An 18025-nucleotide genomic window follows, 5' to 3' on the forward strand; every position below is an offset into this window, starting at 1 on the left:
AGTGTGGTCGGCATGGAGGCAATATAGAGGGGAGTTGGTGGATACCCAGGACATGCCTGAGTCTGATTAGTTTCGGGAAAGCGTCTGCTTGATGTTCCATGCCCTGAGAGGGAAGGGAGGTGGGTGGGCCGGGTGGAGAGGGTGGGGCGAAAGTGGTTGTGGTGCTGTAACTGTGCCAGCCGGAATGTCAAGACGACTGAAGTTTCCAGCGGGTTCACTGCCGGTGCAGGGATGTATACTTGGGGTTTGATCTTCCAATGCAAGCCGAATTGTTAATGTGTAAAAATATGTAGCATTGTCTTTTCTGTATCACGATCTTTTAAATGTAAATTGTAAAAATATTTATTAAGCGCGGTTGCTGCCCGCAGGCGTCCAAGCGCTGGGTTGAAGGGAAAGTGATGGGAAGAGGAGCTAAGGTACATAGGATTGAGCAAACAGCCGTGTCTTTAGGTTTTTCCGGAATGCGAGGAGGTCTGGGTTGGACCGGAGTGAGATGGGGAGAGCATTCCAGAGCCTGGCGGTGTTCAAAGAGAACAGCCTACCTCCAGACCTGGCTCGCTTCACTCTGGGAACAACGGCGAGGAATGCCTCCGTCGACCGAAGGTTCCTCTTAGGGTGGTAGGGGGTGACAAGGTCGGTGTTGATGGCAGGGCCCGTTTTCCAGAAGGTGCGGTGCGCCAAGCACAGCGCCTTGAAGGCCACTCTCTGCCTTACTGGCAGCCAGTGGAGACTTTTTAGAGCGGGTCTGGCCGACTGGGTGCGCGGAATTTTCAGCAGGGTGCATGCTGCACAGTTTTGAACAACTTGCAGTTTCCTGAGGGTCATCTCCGGAGCCCCCATGTATAGGGCATTGTTTGAGTCCAGGCGGGATTGGATGAGACCTTGTACCGCCACCTTTTTGGCCTCTAGGGGAAGTAACGGGAGAACTTTCCTCAGGATTCTAAGTAGGCCAAAACAAGTAGCGGACAGTTTTGTGGCCTGGGTGGAGAAGGAAAGTTTGTTGTCTAGCCACACTCCCAGGCTTTTAACACTTTCCTTGGGAGTGGGGGGAAGGCCCAGTGCACTGGGCCACAAGGAAGTGAAAGGCACAGGGGAGGTTGGGCCTATGAGCATGAGCTCCGTCTTTTCTCCGTTTAGTTTTAGGGAGGAGTTGGTCATCCATCCCTTAACGTCCTCTAGGCATTTTAGCAGGTCTGCTGGGGAGTGCTTGTTGTTCTCCGTGGCCAGCGAGACCACAAGCTGGGTGTCGTCGGCGTATGACACGATTTTAATGCCATATGGTTCGACAACACCCGCCAGCGGCCTCATGTACACGTTGAACAACACAGGGCTCAGAGAGGAGCCCTGTGGCACTCCGCAGCTCAGGGGTTTACTGGAGGACACTGTCTTTCCGTCTAACATCTGAAACGACCTCCCAGACAGAAAGGAGTCAAACCACCTTAAAGCGTCACCTGAAACTCCGATGTTATAGAGACGGTCCAGCAAGGTGGTATAGCTGACCGTATCGAAGGCGGCACTTAGATCAAGGAGGATCACTGCCACTGATCCTCCCTGGTCCAGTATCCTTCTAGTTTCTTCGGTGACCGCTAACAAGGCGGTTTCCGTGCCATGCTTCGGTCTGAAGCCTGTCTGGGATGTGTGTAATAGGGAGTGATCCTCCAGGAACTGGACCAGCTGCGCGTTTATGTGCTTCTCTAACACCTTGCTAGCCCAAGGGAGAAGTGAGATGGGGCGGTAGCTGGAGTGGTCATCTGGGTCTAGGCTGGGTTTCTTCAACAGTGCCCGTACCATGGCTTGTTTCCAAGCCATGGGGACTGAGCAAGCGGATATGGATGTGTTTAGGAGATCCAGGATTATAGGCAGGGTGGCTTTGCTTGCCTGCATCAGGACTTCTGGAGGGGCAGGGTCACAAGGGGAGCCAGACTTGACTTGTCGTGCCACCTTGCTTAAAAGTGTCGAGGTCCAGAGGTTGGAAGTGCTCGAGGGAAGGCTGGTCTGGGTGGAGGGGTGGTCTAGGGGGGAGTGGATTGATCGAATCCGGGGATGTGGCTGCAGTTGGGAAGGTGGAGTAGATTTTTAGAACTTTGTTGTGAAAAAAGTCCGCAAGCTCGTTGCATTGGTCCTGGGTTTTGTTAGGAGGGGGGGCCGTGTTGGCATTGGAACATTGCTTTATAATTTGGAAAATTTCTTTGGGCTTAGATTTCGCTTCTAGTATTTTCTCAGAGTAGTGGGTTGCCTGGGCTGATCTGATCCCTTCTTTGTAGGCTCTGATCGCCTCTTTGTAGGCAGCCTTTTTGTCTGGGAGGAAGTCTAAACGCCAGGCTCTCTCTCGTTGCCTGCAAAGGCGTTTTAGCTGTCTTAGAGAGTCGGAGAGCCAGGGGGCGGATTTCTGTAGTCTCTTCGAGGAGGATCTACGAAGCGGGAGGATCGCGTCTAGCGAGTGGGTGATCCAACTCTCATATTGGGCGTTTGCCACATTGGGGTCTGGGCAGGGTGATGGGCGAGTGGAGTCCAGGTTGTGCAGCCAGAGCTCCAATGGGAGTTTTGACCAGTTCCTCCTGGTGGTGATTTGGGGAGGTAGCTGGGGGGGTCTTGTGTTTGACCCAGGTAAACGGGACCAAAAAATGGTCCGACCATGGAAGGGGGGTGGGTTGATCCACAGTTAGATTCAGGCAGTTACTAAATATAGGGTCGAGTAAATTGCCTTTTTCATGGGTCGAGGCTGCAACCAGTTGGAACAGTTGGAGAGCTTCCAGATCATCTCGTAATTCCTGAGCAATGTGGTCAGAGGGGGAGTTGAAGCGAAGATTGAGGTCCCCTAGGATTGTGTGGTTGGCGGAGGAAAGCATTCTTTGCGCTATGATTTCTGGAAGAGACCTGTGGAACTCTTTTACAGGCTCAGGGGGGCGGTAGATCAGGGTGCCAGAGAAAGTGCTGTTTGCGTTGAACTCTATGCAGAATGCTACACTCTCGCACTCAGGGATAGTTTCTGCTGTAGTACGGCATCGGTACTGGTTCTTCAAAATAATCGCCAGACCTCCGCCTCTCCCTACCGGTCTATCCACTCTAAGAATATAATAGCCTACGGGTAAGGCTTTTACCACGTCTGGCTCAGAGTGAGCAGTGAGCCACGTTTCTGTCAGGAATACCGCGTCTGGTTTTTGCTCCTCGAGCAGCATGGCGATCTGTGTGCTGTGTTTAGGTAAGGAACGGCAGTTTAGCGCGTACATACGGTACGTTTGTGTCGCGGCCGACTGGGATTTGCGGAAGGAGTGTTTGCACCCCGAACATCGGGCGGGTAGCTCTGTGGGTGCAAAGATATGGGGGCACTGGGGAATGGTAGTCCTACCTATGCTGTATAAGGCCGCCGAGCTGTAGGTCCTGCTCTGGGTGGGGTGGGAGCCAAGGTTTGTGGCCCCGGGTCGCGGACGGGCGCAGACGGGCTTGCCTTAGGCGCTCCCGCTGCGCTCGTCCGCTGCGCTTCCTGTAAATGCACATATTTAACCAGAGGGGGGGTGTGGCCTAAGTGGGCGTGGTCAGCGTGCACGCCTCGTCTGATGGCGGCCGCTGGGGCTGGTGAGGAGCGTCACAGCGCTTTGCTCGGCTGTGCGCTAAAGTGGAAGCAGATCCTGGGTTAAAAGCAACAGAGTAAGTGACACCACGCAATTTTTAAAAGTAGGCTTTGTTTTTAAGAAAGGATTTTACACAAGTATTTGCCAAACAATAGTACCTCCAGCTCCCGGCTTTCCGCCTCAGGAACTGGGTCAAGATGTATACAGAAGCGCTAGTGGTCAGCGCTTTTGTAGAGCGATCGGGGGGCGTGGCCTAAGTTGGCGTCGTCAGCGTGCACGCCTCGTCTGATGGCGGCCGCTGGGGCTGGTGAGGAGCGTCACAGCGCTTTGATCGGCTGTGCGCCAAAGTGGAAACAGATCCTGGGTTAAAAGCAACAGAGTAAGTGATACCACGCAACTGACTAATGTGCGAATGTATGGAGCCTGTTTATACAATAAAAAGATTATAAAAAGAATGGATAATGAGACAGCAGCATGGTGGGAGACAACTATTGGGTGAATCTGTGTTTCAGACATATCCCTAATGAGAGGCATCCACAAGAGGTAGTCAATACGGGAAAACTAGAATGAGGAGAAGAACGTAAAATGGCTGTCCTGCGGATTGTGTAATCTCCAAGCGTCTAGTAACTGATGGGAAGTACAAAGGCCAAGTAATTGCTTGTGTGCCCTGGGAACTTTGCATTTGAAAGCAGAGTTTCGGTCTAAGATATGATCGAGGGGAAGTTTAAAATTCTCTCCTACCATTATTTTAGATCGTTGAGGGATGTCAGAGTTTTTTATTGATTGCATGCCAAAACTCAGGGTCTTCTGTGTTGCATACATAAATATTCGTATCATATAGGTCTTGAGAACCCCAGGTCCGTCTAGTAAGAAGCCATCTCCCATTGGTGCCATATTCAGCTGTGACTATGGACAGACCTTACTGTTTAGAAATAAGAGTGAGGAGCCCACTGCGTTTTCACATAGCTTCAGAGCATGTAACATCCACAACCCATCCCTTCCTCATGAGCAGTGCCTCTTTGAAACCAATCTTAGTCTCCTGAAGGAGAACTACATCCCCTTTCAGATATTTACAATAGTCCAAGATTTTGGCCCTTTTCACAGGGTGATTTAGCCCTTTGGTGTTTAAGGGGATACGTTCTAGGGGGCCGTTGGGCAATATCTGAATGACAGATATACAATGGTTTGTGAGGGGCTCAGCCTGGAACTGAGCAGAGAAGTACAGCAGAAGTGAAGCAGGTATCCCAGTGGGAAAGGGAGAAGGGAAGGGGGTGCAAGGAAAGAGCGAACAAAAGAAGTCCTGCCTTCACTGAACTATGTCAGAGATGTGATGTGACCCCCCCCCCCCCCCCTCCCCCCCTCCCTCACCAGGGTATGTCTGCAAGTGCATGGGAAAAAAAGACATGAACAGCAATGGCTGACAGTCAGTGCAGAAAAAAATGCCGGGAAGAGTTACACAGGCGGCTGGAAATGTAGAGCAGCAAATGCATTAAGAAAAACAGGTATTTAGAAGGAAACCACACGTTACATTAGCATGTAACACCAACATGTGCGAAAGCGGCAGCAGGCAAAAACGAGAGTAAAAACATGTTAGTTATCAAATGAAATGTTTAGAGCAATATCTGAATCCAAGCCGTTCTAGACTAATATGAACCATGACCTGATACAAAGTGAAACAGAAGTAATTGTACAGGTGAAAGGAACTATATTCTGTAGATGACCGTATCTAATGTCAATATATAGCATCAGTGAGTACTACTGTCTAAATAAATAATAGTAATACTAATAAACAAGATGTCTCATAAAATAAAGTTGTAAAATCAACCACAAGAGAAGTGGCCACTAAGAGACTAGTACCCACGAATAGAGGAAGATAGCAGTTAATGACCCAGCCACAAGAATGAGCACATCAAAAATGGAAGTAGTGTGATATACATATGTACGGGTTACTGAGGGTGGGAGCTTAAGAGATAACACACCTAAGGCAAGAATAGACACAGAAATACACAACTGGGGAGAATTGCGCATATACCCCAATACCTTAGGGGGGGGATAACACAAGGAACAACACCAAGAATAATTTAAAAGGATATACTCTGTAAAACAGGAACCAAAGCAAAAGTGTGTGCAGGATATCAGGCAATATAATGAGGTGAAGAAGTACCAGGTGGAGCATCAGACTCCATGTGCGGATTGGTTGTCCAGGAAACTTGCCAAGTTCATAAGCTCTACAAAGATTTTAAGTAAGTCTTGCAGCTTGTCACAGAGGCCTTGTACTCGTTCTGCGGAGGGCGCCGGTTCCTCTCTGGACGTGTGCCCTCTCCGGTCGCCACCCAATCAGCCATTTCCTGGCATTGGGGGGACAAGGGCCCAAATGAAGGCCTTTGCTACAGCTCTGCAGGCTTCTGTACTTTTGGCTGCTGGTACAGCCCTTCATCTTTTGTGGTGTGTTTTTTGTATGTTAGTTCAGCCGTATAGGTCCTCAGGTTGGACCATCTGTATCTTTTTTGGCTGATTGGTAAGCTGCCTGTGGTGATACCCACATGTCTTTTATGTTCTAGTCCTCTGCTGCCAGTTTCCCTAAGAGGTGTTCCCTTGTTTTGTTTTGGGATGTCTCCTACCCTAGGTGGGGTACTTGTTGGCTTTGTATAGCCTTGTCCTACGATGGGCTGGTGTGGATTCCTTCTCGGGTTCCTCGTTTTCCTGGCGTCACTGTATACCGCCTGGTGCATACTTTTTCTTCCGCCTTGGTGCAGTTTGCGCTGCTTCAGGTTCTGTCCTGCTCAGTCCCCGATGGTGTTTCTATCCTTCTTCTACAGGACTTGCCTGTCGTGCATTTTGTCCTTTGATCCTGCAGTATGTCTGCTTCTGTGCGTCTTGCCTTTCCTCTTCAGCCTCTGGATCGCCGGACCGACTTTTGTCATGCGGTCTACGGCGTTGTCGTGGTGTTTCCACCTTATTATCCGACTTTTCGGCCTGGTCCTCTGCCTTGTGTTCTAGGGGGCTAGGATATTCCTGGTGTTCTCCTGTGTTCTGGTTGATGACTTTGGGTTTGTTCTGCAGATTTCTCGCTTCCCGGGGGTCGCTGTTCTGGGCACACTATTATATAGTGATTACTAGCTGCCTGCTGCGCAAGCCTGGTTATGGTCCACCTCCGTGGGCCTCGGTGTGTACCCGTGTGCTTCTGTCCCTTGCTCTGCTGGAGCTTTGCGCAACTGTCTTCCTTCTCACATATGCGCTTCTCGGCTGTGGGGCTGTTCCTGCCTTGTCCCCTGCCTCTGGGCTGACGCCTGTTCAGCTGTCCCCTTCGCTGTGTGTGTGTATGTTCTCCTGAGGCGGGCTGTGCCTCCGTTTCCAACTCCGATCATTGGAATTTGTGGTGGTTCTTTCTGCCTTTGGTACTCTTTTGGTGCCGCCTGTACCTCCGGGTTTTCCGGCGGATGCCCTTTGTAACTCTGGTAGGCTTGTGGTATCCCGGCCTTCCCTTCTCCTTGATCTTGCTTACTTCTGCTTGGCGGGGGCTGGGCCGTCCTTCCTGTCCCAATGACACATCCCCTGTTGGGGCCCTGTGTTTTTTCCAATCTGGTGTGGTTCTCTCGCAGACCATCCTCCTCTCTGTGTATGGCTAGCTTATCTATTCTAAGTTTAGGAATCTGCGGGTAGTCTCTATCAGATGTACAAGTTACTTACCTTCGGTAACGGTGTATCTGGTAGAGACGGTTCTAGCCGCAGATTCCTTCACGGCCCGCCCTTCCTCCTCGTTCTGCGATGACCTTTGGCTTGGTCTTCTGCTCTTGCCTCCCTCCGGGTGGTTTTGTCAGTAAGTCAGTCAAATTCACTTCATTCGGTTAATTAAAACCATAAAAGTATACTACAAAAAAATACATCAAATGTTACAATTACACAACATCAACAAGATACAGAGGAAAAAAGGGTGTGATCATATACAAAACACATCATGGTAAAAGAGTAAAAAATATCTCAAGGTTAAAAATGATCTAATTCACAGTAATCCTTTTTTTTCTGTATTCTGACCGCTGCAGTTAAAAAACTAGCAATGTTAAAAATGTCCACCATATTCGTCATCATCTGCAAATACATAAAAGCGGGTCTAGCCTGCAAAAAACCTTTGCCCCTTAAAATAGGTAAAATAATCCGCCTTCGAATATGGATAAAGTGTTCACAAAATACGGTAAAATGCATTAAGTCCTGGGTCGAAAAACTATCACAGGAGCAAACACCCAGATCCTCAATCTTTTTCCTTCCCTTCGGTTAGGCCAGCAGTAAATGTAATTGATTGAGTCTAAATCGTACTAAAAGTAAGCGGTGATGGTGGTTTGTAACTAGATTTAAATAGGGTTCCATGGTACTTGAGGTGGACAATAATTGATGTATCCGCACCAACAGTTTTTTAATCTCACTGGCCTCCCTATCTATCTGTGCAACCTGCAAAAACGTATTTTTAGCCCAGAACAAATCTACCTTAATCAAGTTTTCTGGGAAATTAAACATTTCTGGCCCTCCTAAATTAGTTGTGAGCTTTTTTACGTGGCTCAGCCAAGGAATACTACTTGCGTAATCAAGGGCTAAACAATCACAAATAATTTCCCTATTCATCCCTAGCTCTGGATTTGTTCAGATGCCTATCCACTTTAATAAGGGTGCCATGCTGATTAGGTCAGATACAAAGCCTAACCCAGTTTCTTGATGGATTATAAAAGAGGATGTGGACTGTGGGACAGAAAACAAGTTTCAAAGAAATTTATTTTCAACTATTTGAATGTCCCTCAAATCCCTGTATCCCCATATGTCCGATCCAGAACAAGCTATGGTGATACATTTGGCCCTATGGATGTTTAAAATGGCTTGCATAGTCTTTGCCCCCAATCTGCGGGCAAAGTCAAGAACAGCAACGGTGGATCTGGCCATAACATTTCTTTAAGCTTTCATTTGTGGAATTCACGATCCGCTTTCATCAAATAAAACCCCTAAATAAGTGGACGAATTAACACGTGATATCATATTGTTTTCACAAACAAGTCTTTAATTTCCTTGGTTTACGCCCTAAAATCATTGTGTGCGACTTAGAAAAATTAACATTCAGGTCTAGCGACTTTATAAAATCAACAAAGGAACTTAAAAGATGCTGGAGGCCAATTGCAGTTCTAGCTATCAAGGCAGCGTCATCCGCGTATAGGAGAACCGGGATTAACCGCTCTCCCACACAAGGGATGTCCTTGCTTGCTCCTATTTGCACAGTCTCCAAATTATTGATATCTAAAGTGAATAAGAGTGGTGATAGAATGCATCCCTGTCTCACACCTTTAACATTACGGATGCTGCTAGTAAGATGACCTTTTTGATCGAATCTAACTGTGGCGGATACGAAAGCAGAAGAAAGGTCCATAAAGGGTAGATAAAGTGAACATTTCTTCGCGATCGTATATTTCCCAGACAGTAAAGATAAATTTAAACACTGGTCCATGGTTCCTCTCCCTTTCCTGAACCCATACTCTAGGTTAGAGAGGATATTATAATCATTTAACCAATCTGTGAGTTTCCCAAGGACAACTCTACCTAAAACTTTCACAGCAGTCTATATCAATGAGGTAGGCCTATAACATCGAGGGTCTCCTCTATTTCCCTTTTTAAAAATCTGGACTATAATTGACCGAGACCAAGATTGTGGTAGGCCAAACTTACATGGCGCGGAAAAAACATTTGCAAGAATATAAGACCATAAAAGAACATTCGTTTTAAAAAGATCCACCGGGACACCATCCAGACCAGGTGCTTTATTACTTGACATCTGGTCAATAGCCGCAGCTACTTCCCCAGCAGTAAATACTAGGGTGTAGTTCTCCACGACATAAGTTGTGCTTTGGGGCACCTTATCCCCTTGGTCCCCATAAATATGTTTAAAGTGGTTAAGCCACTCCACTTCTGGGATGTTGCAGTCCAACAAGCCGCTATTATTATTTGAAAAGAACAGCTTGACAACATGCCAGAACTTAGCACTATTTTTAATTACGTCTGTGGAAAGTAATTCAATCCATGCTTTCTCTTTAATTTCTTTTTTACATGTATCTATTGCTAGTTTATAGTTTTTCCGAAGGTTGGCTATAAGGGGTTTATCAAGTGGTGTTTGTTTCAGAGCAACCATCAACTCTTGGTAAGCGGTAGAGCACACGTGGTCAAACCATCTCTCACCTCTATTAGGGTATTCCTTACAGGTGGACATTAAAGCTCCAAGCCACTTGATTACATATTTTGAAATAGGCCACAAGAATCTTGCTATCGAGAAACCTAGGATCACAGCAAATCTCTAACTCCGATCCCACTTTAACTTCTTGCTCATTACAAAACTCATCCGGGATCACCTTGCACCATTTAAGTCTACTACCTTGATCTTTGGATTTGATAGGTAGATTAGGGACACACCTGTCAGACTTAAATTAAGCTCTATGCCTCTAACCAAAATCAAATGCAACGGATTGTGGTCACTGAACTGTGACCATATAGCAGTAAAATCTTTAACGCAAGTTTCCAAGGAGGAACCAATAAAAATATAGTCAATAGTTGAGTTCATTCCCCTACCTTTAAAAGCGGGTACAACATCCTCGCCTCTCCCTTCAATTGGTTAAAGGAGACCAAACTCTGCCAGAATGTCATCAAGAAATTAACCTTGTTGTGCATGTTCAAAATGGGTCTCCATATATTCCCCCGGACCTAAACTATCTGTAACCTGGCAATTTTTTTGACATGGATGAATATTAAAATCACCCAAAATTATTACCGAGTATAGTGTGACCTGTTTCTCCTAGTATGATTTGAGAAACAATTTAAGACTAGATAGATGCTCTATAGCATTAGATCTATCAAATGAGTTATAAAAGTTCACAATTAAAATCCTAGTTGCACTGGTAGGAACAATTTCAACTGCTAGACAGTTCGATAAACCGAGATCCAATTTACGATGGCTTCCTGCAACCTTTAATGATATCATGGTTATAAGACCACCTTTGGATCTGCCCGCTATAGAGGGCCTAGCTGACTCAACATGTTCCATAACCACCCAGCCAGAAAATATTGTCAACTTCCCATGTTTCTTGAAGCCCAATAACATCATAATCCCTTGGTAAATTAAATCATTCCATAAGGGGTCATCCATTTTATTTCTTAACCCTGCTATGTTCCAACTCAGTATCTTAACTTGACTTGGCACTTAAGGCACATATCTATTAGGCAGGGTATTAGGATCCACCCACTGATTGTCTACAATCTGCCCCTATATAGGAGATCTACCCATCAGTTAATTAATAGCCATCCATCTGGCTCAGTGGCGAGAATCGATTTGTTAATTTTAGCCTGTGATTGACAGAGCTTACTCCTACATCACTCCCCAAGATTAGGGGAGCAGTAGAATTTCCACCTAATCCATTCTGATGGTAATGGTTACCCCTGGGCCTAAAACTAATGTCCAGTTCATGCTTGTAAGTGTCTAATTGCCAGTTGAACCAGGGCATGAGGTTGTATGGTTGATCAGCCATTTTGGGCGGATAAAAGAAGCCTAAGGGAAATGCATTAATACCCTCTTTGCCCCCACGATTGTTGCCTTGAAAAAGCAAACCCGCAATATCCCTCTGGTCAAATTTAATAACACAATCACCCTCCTTCTGTTTGGGGCAGGGACCTACCCACCCAACCCATCTAGCCATAATAACATGTGAAGATGCTTTAAATCCTCCTTCAGAGTGCGAAGCACACCAGAATTTAACTTTACGGATTAACTCATCAGGTGCTTCCACAGCATTGTCCTTAAGAGGGGGTACCTCTGTTAAAACTGCCACTAAAGGGGTGGCTTCAGGTGGTAGATGAGCCTAACCTAGTTAACCCCCCCCCCCCCTGTTAAATTACACATTTATGCTTTTGTTCTTATTTCCTAGGTATCCCAACTTGATTAGCATTCATTTCGGCTTCTTGGGGCAACTTCCCAGACGTAGTCCCTGAGTAAGGCACAGTAGTGCCACACTCACCCATGGGATTCACCTTGATTACATGTAGAGTATTCTTATTACAGAGCGTTTTGCTACATTTTGTGTTGCTATTCAACTCCCTAGTAATAGCATGAGGACATGACAAACCCTCCAATTTTCTTTCAAGACAGGCTAGTTTCTTCATAATCCCCTCAGTCTTAAATTTCATATAATTAATTCTCAACTCTTAATGTATCAAAAAGAGTGTCAATGTGGGTTAGAAGTAGTTCTATGTCCATTGTGTTGTTTACAGGATGGATGGGCGGCCGCTCCTCTACAGTTAAAAAAACTTCTTCCCCCCTCCTGCACTACCAACTCCTTATTGTTCAAACCCAGCTTGGATCCCTTCTTTCTCTTTTTCCTATGTTAAAGAATCTGCGGCTAGAATCGTCTCTACCTGATACACCGTTACCAAAGGTAAGTAACTTGTACTACAACCCTGTAGAAAACTGTAATATTCAAATCACTACAAACCTACTGAGAAGTACCAGTACTGTCCCATATCCACCCATATCCAGTTTGAAAGCATGACACAATGTTTGTGCTTAAAGAGATGTTCTTGTGCAACAAGCAATCATGCTATCTGTTTCAACTGTGTACATGAGGTCTTTTTTTTATTGGGTATAGAATGCTTATATTGACCGGTTCATACAAAGTGTTTGAAGAGTGCTTCAAAGGCAGCCTCCTTTAAAATAAGGCACGGATGCCAGATAGAGGCCAGTAGAATGGCTCCTGTAAACCATGCCTGGTGCTTGCTGCTGTCTCAGTTCGGATACAGGCTCTATAAAATCTACCAGGAGTTCCAGTCATCTTCGACATGACTAGGGGCTTACTGCACCCTGCTCCCCTGTATTTATTCTAGGTACTAACTCAATCCCCTAGGAAGGAGCTCCAGGGCCTCATTGTGGCAAATGCCGGGGCATCCAACACCCATCTTCTAGATTCCTACAGCTTCTCCCTGGCAGCTATCCCTTCACCGTAATTTTTATCACAGGCAGACCATCTTTGTTATCCCCAAAGTTACCTGCCCCACCCTCTAGAAATTCTGGTGCCATAGTACCTCAAAGATTTTGAACAGTTGGCAGTAGGTCTTGTCTAGCCATTGGTGCTCTTTTTCAACCACCAATGTAAGTGTATCCTAGAGTCGGCATGTGCCCACACTGGTGGTAGTACTTTTGCTGCAGCATGAGGTCTATTAGGCTAGCTCCACCCACACCTTCCCTTGTATTTGCATTTGCATTCCTCCCCAGTGTGAGTGACCTTGACACAGTAACAACCCAATGCTCCAGTGCACACCCTGTGCTGCGGCCTGCTCCTGGTGGCATAACGCTCCTAACCAGGACAGTGTGCTCTCTGTTGACACACATTGAGAATGTTTGGACACATTGGGGAAGCATAATTCTAGCACTTTGTAGCACTGTGCTTCCTTCCCTGACTTAGTCATGGCCACGTGAGTTAGAAGGAGCAGGTGTGTGATGAAGCGAGTATGCTCCTCTCCCTTCTTCTAGTAGTTGTTTCACCAGCCAAGCCAATACCCCTTCTTGCATGTCTTCCCTGGCAACAAGGTCAAACACGGCTCTCCCCAAGGAATGGGGCGAGACACTAGCGTGGCTCACCGCCATATTGATCACCTTGATACATTCTTTCGGATAGGCCATTTCCTTGAGCCCATACCCCATCCCCCCCACCCGCCCCTTACGTTGCCTAGTTACATCTCCAATCTCATTACAAAGTAAGCATACCTCCTCCTTTTCCAACTCCTTCTGTGTCCAAAAATTGAGGCCAAGAGTATTTGTTCAGTTTTTTTTAGGAATCAGTATGGAACTTATGAAATAAAGTTTAGGACCCCTTTATCCACTGACTCTAGCATCTCTTCATTCATGAGGGCCAAACTAGACCCTACCTAAACAGTTGTCAGTTTGTGTATATTAAAATGGGTGTGCAACATAAAGCACCATTTTCTTTACACAGCCTAGTCCAAATAAATCCCTTATGCTAGCCATAGTTTTAAACTTGGATAAAAGCACACTTCTCAAAACCTACTACTGTCCCATGCAGTGACTTTAAAAATGTTAGTATATGTTTTGACCAAATCTGCATGCTTCCATAACGCACGTAGTTGTACAGTCACTGGTGCTTGACTTAACGCTTTACTAGACTTAACTTTTTACTAGTTACTATATTGCACATGTTGTATGCTTAAATAATTTTCCAACCAACAACATCTCACGTTTGTTTTAATAATACTGTGATAGCTTTTTGAAATATTCCATAATTATTGAAGTAGCACTGTTTGGAAAATTTTAGAATGTCAACTCTGTTTTGCAAACTCCCTCCGGCCCAGTTAGCTCACTTTTCAAGTTTTACATTGCTCCACCCAGTGCACCTAATTTTCTTTAAGATTGCAAGTAGGCCCGCATTGTGTATTACACTGCTTTTTTTCTTCTTGGCTTTGGGTGGCTGAGCCTTGGCTTCATAACTAGGCAAAAAATTGGGAACTGGATTCCTGTAATATTAAAGGGAGTCTGTCTGTCTTTGCATAAACGTTCAGCCTGCTCAGAAGAAAGCAGCAGTCACCAATGTTTGGGACAAGTTGATTGTGGGGAGAAGCAACAAAGGAGAAAATAAGACATTAGGCTTGTCTTGTTACCGGACACTTGACCTACCGGATAGAGCTTGCTGTTAATTCCGTTGTGACTAAAGCTGGAAGTTTGTAGTTTCCTTTAACGGATTGTATTCCACTGCATCAGAGGTCCCTGATGCGAGCTTTGGATCCAGTAGTCTTCACTTTTTTCTGCCTGACCATACGCCTAGGGAATAAGTATTGAGAGCATAGGTGCTGGAAGTACAGAATCCAAAAAGGCTCCATATGCTCTCAGTTAAAACAAAAATCATCTGCATGAAGCACTAAGATAAAAGCTATGGGTCCTCTGGCAAACATGGTCCTGCAAGCATCATGCTGCGTGTTCAGCTACCCTGGGGAAGCACTGCTGTGGGGTGCTGCACAGTATTGACTTTTTTTGGGGGGGATGGAAAACGGGTGTAGCAGCCACTGTGGTGCACCTTCATTGAGTAACTTTCTTCCACAGTCATGATTCGGTCCCCTCTCGTGCCACTATGCTGCTTACTTCTCTTTTCCGTCACCAGCCCCTAATTAGTGGCCACCATGGCATGTTGATGGTATCTGGCATTGCACAGAACGTACGAGGTTGAAAAGCTGTCTCCACTGCGCATTAACGGCTCTGCTGCTTCATTTTTCTCTGTGCATATCTCACCCGACGCTCAAAAAGTCTTGCCGTGAATTTACACTGGACATGTATGCCTTCTGTCTAGCTCCAAGCCATTCGTCATTTTTTTTGCTCCGATTAGCAAGAGGGATCAAATGCAGCCAAACAAAGTATTTTAACTGATTATGGAAGGTTCAGGAGTGCCTCAATAGATGGCTTGTCCACAGCGCCCTATAGTACTTGCTCGGTTCTCAGTGAAGTTCCCGTACTTTGAAGTTATTGTTGACTTCTAATGAGGAAACATAGATACCATCTACATCCTTTATTAAAACCTCTTTAGTCTTTATATTCCCCAAAAAGTGATGAGGAAGGATATAAGGTTTTCTTTTAGTACCTGGCAACAACCTCCGTTCTTGGACGTTTTTGGTACTATTTTATTATATCTGAATGTGAATATAAGTTTTGCAGTGTTCTTTTCAAGGCCTTGTAGTGTTAGTAATGTGATAACTATTACCATAGCCTTGGGTAAAAAGCCTCTACTTTGCACTGCTTCAGTGTTTTCACGCAAGCTGTATCTGGTGCATGGTCATTCTTTCCACAGGGCATTGCTTTTGTATTTCAAATACCTCATCCAATCAAGAAACGTGCACAACAGAAACTGCTGGCACCTATGTGTTTGTAAATCTTGGTCTGAATAAAAGTTCTAGAACTTGTTGCGAAAAACCTCTTTGTAATGTGTTTTAATGCGTGATATGCTATATTGCTCTCAACCCCTCTCTCAATTTATTCTTTCTTTTTCAATCATTTCTTTAGTGGAAAATGTATCTTAATATAGGACCGCATATTCAGTTCCATGGTTTTTAATCTTTTTGACATGCCACTTTCTAGCCTATTTATATAAGTATAGTCTCTAAAATACGTACCTAGAATGGGGGGGAGGGGAGGGGGGGGGGGTGTTCTCTTTCGACCTCAAAACATTTTATATAAAGAGTATAACAGCCTTACCATAGGTGTATTACATTGTTTGCTTTGTAGCCAATTACTCTAACTCTGTTCCATTTGTTTCCCTTTCCAGTGGACCTGTGTGTATGAATTCCAGGAAGGTGCGCCCATACGTCCAGTTTCACCTCGCTGTTCATTACGACTGACTCACTATATCGAGGAAGCCAACGTGGGACGGGGCTACATTAAAGAACTTTGCTTCAGCCCTGACGGACGCATGATTTCATCTCCACATGGCTATGGGATCCGCTTGTTGGGTTTTGACTCGAAATGTTGTGAACTGGTTGACTGTTTGCCAAAAGAATCCAGCCCGTTGAAAGAGATCCGCTCCCTTTATTCACACAGTGATGTGGTTCTCACAACCAAGTTTTCGCCCACACACTGTCAGATCGCCTCTGGGTGCCTTAGTGGACGTGTTTCTTTATACCAACCAAAATTTTAGGCACACTGCTAAAAAGCATTTTTTTGTCCAGGCAAATTGTTTATGAATCCTTCGGTTGGTTTTGGAGTTCATTCTTTGAAAGGAAAAAAAGTGTTCAGACTTTAAGAACTAAAACGGTTGGACAATATGCTTTTACCTGTCATTTATGAAAATGCCAGTCTTCGTATTCCAGTCTTTCATAAAATAAATCTGAACTTATAAACTCAGTCCGGCACTATGGACTCTTAAATAATACAGATCGGGTTTTATTGAATTTTGTTTCCGGACGTACAATCCTTTGTATCCTGTAAATCTGTTCTACTCGCTATCATTCCCTCAAGAGAAAAAATGCACAAGGTCTTGTTTTTGTCTTTTCTTTACTTAAGACCACCTTCGTGGTGGCCAATTATATAGCAGGCAACTTGGATTCAGATGCTGCCATCGAAACACTCAATACCAGATAGGAACTCTGCATATTCTTGCTATTGTTTGGGATATTTTACAGTTAATTCAGCTTGCTTTTTTGAAAAGGAGGAATTCAACCTGGACATGTTCATACACTTAAGAAGCTGTTAGTCTTCTGAAATGACAAACATAAAACTATACCAATGCCCCCTGTTTTGTTTCAGTGGGAAGAATGGTTGTAAGGTCTGTTCTTGGATCTCTTTGTACATGCTGTCCATGTACTTTAATTGAGTGGTTATCCATTCAGTTTAAATTATTTATTATTTATAAAATAAATAGAAACTATATTTGTCATGGCTATATCATGTTGAGAGTAAGTATTTTTATAGAAATAATTTCTCAATGGCCCTAATTTCTCTGGTTGTTGGTGGATGATAGCCTGTTTCATTCAGAACTGTTAGTGGAATGCTGCAACATCCTGTATATTTCATACTGTCTGGCTTATAGGGCACACATGCTTTCACTTTTTTCTCACCTTGTGACGCTGTGCAAATGGAGTGGCACCAAATTGGGATAATACAAAATTCCAACTTTGTAAAGCTAAATTGACAGGAAATGAACAACATAAGTTGTGTAAGGCTGAAGGCATTTGCACAGTTATCATTTGGGTGTCGTCCATCAGTGTTCAAGGAGATTCATATAGCAGGTTTTTGGTTGTGGTGATTGGAGTTCCAGCCAGGAAAACTTGAGGCACCAGTGGTGAATAAACCTATGTTAGGAAAGGAATCTCCAGCCCGATTGGTGACTTGTTAATTTTTGGATGAGTTAGTGCTCTAAAGCAGGGCATAGACCTGCAGAATGTTCAGTAACCACACAGTGCAGCAACCTTTGAAGCCCTTTTGTGCTTTTTTGCTTTTTTAAATACATTTCACTGTCAACTGCGGTTGTAAGGAGCATTGGCAAAGCCTGGCTGTAACAAGGCAACACAATTAAACACAGAATATTCCAAATGCTGTTTTCATGTGTTTCACATTAAAGCCCGCACTACTGATTTTAGTAGATGTGTGAAAAAAGAACCTTATAGGAATAGAAGTGTGTATAGAATGCATATAAGAGATAAAGCCCTGAATGTTACAAACTGCATCATGATTGAGTTTACTTTGTAAAATAGTCCAGATAAATTCCAATGGCAGCGTTCCTGGAAGTTTGAAGGTTACAAAAATAGCCAGTACATGAGATGAAAGATAATATAGGGTGGAAGCAAAATGCATTCTATGTAGGTTTTAAATAATTGGTAAAAAAGGCTTGCTGAGAGCTTTGCTGGCAAGTCAGACCTATAAACAGTATGTTCAAGGCATGTGT

At 44.8% G+C, this 18025-nt stretch overlaps 1 protein-coding gene across 1 annotated transcript in view; it reads left to right on the top strand.

Annotated features, from left to right (window-relative positions):
* The window catches only part of DCAF10 (DDB1 and CUL4 associated factor 10), a 218976-nt gene extending 202491 nt beyond the window's left edge, over nucleotides 1-16485 (top strand). Inside the window, exon 7 of the mRNA XM_086961863.1 lies at nucleotides 15911-16485. Coding sequence (XP_086817989.1) covers nucleotides 15911-16279 — 369 coding nt within the window. The 3' untranslated portion in view covers nucleotides 16280-16485. The remainder of the gene's footprint in view (nucleotides 1-15910) is intronic.
* Nucleotides 16486-18025: the final 1540 nt, after the last annotated feature.

The sequence above is a fragment of the Lissotriton vulgaris genome, chromosome 3_1 (genome assembly GCF_964263255.1).
Source record: "Lissotriton vulgaris chromosome 3_1, aLisVul1.2, whole genome shotgun sequence".
NCBI lineage: Eukaryota > Metazoa > Chordata > Amphibia > Caudata > Salamandridae > Lissotriton > Lissotriton vulgaris.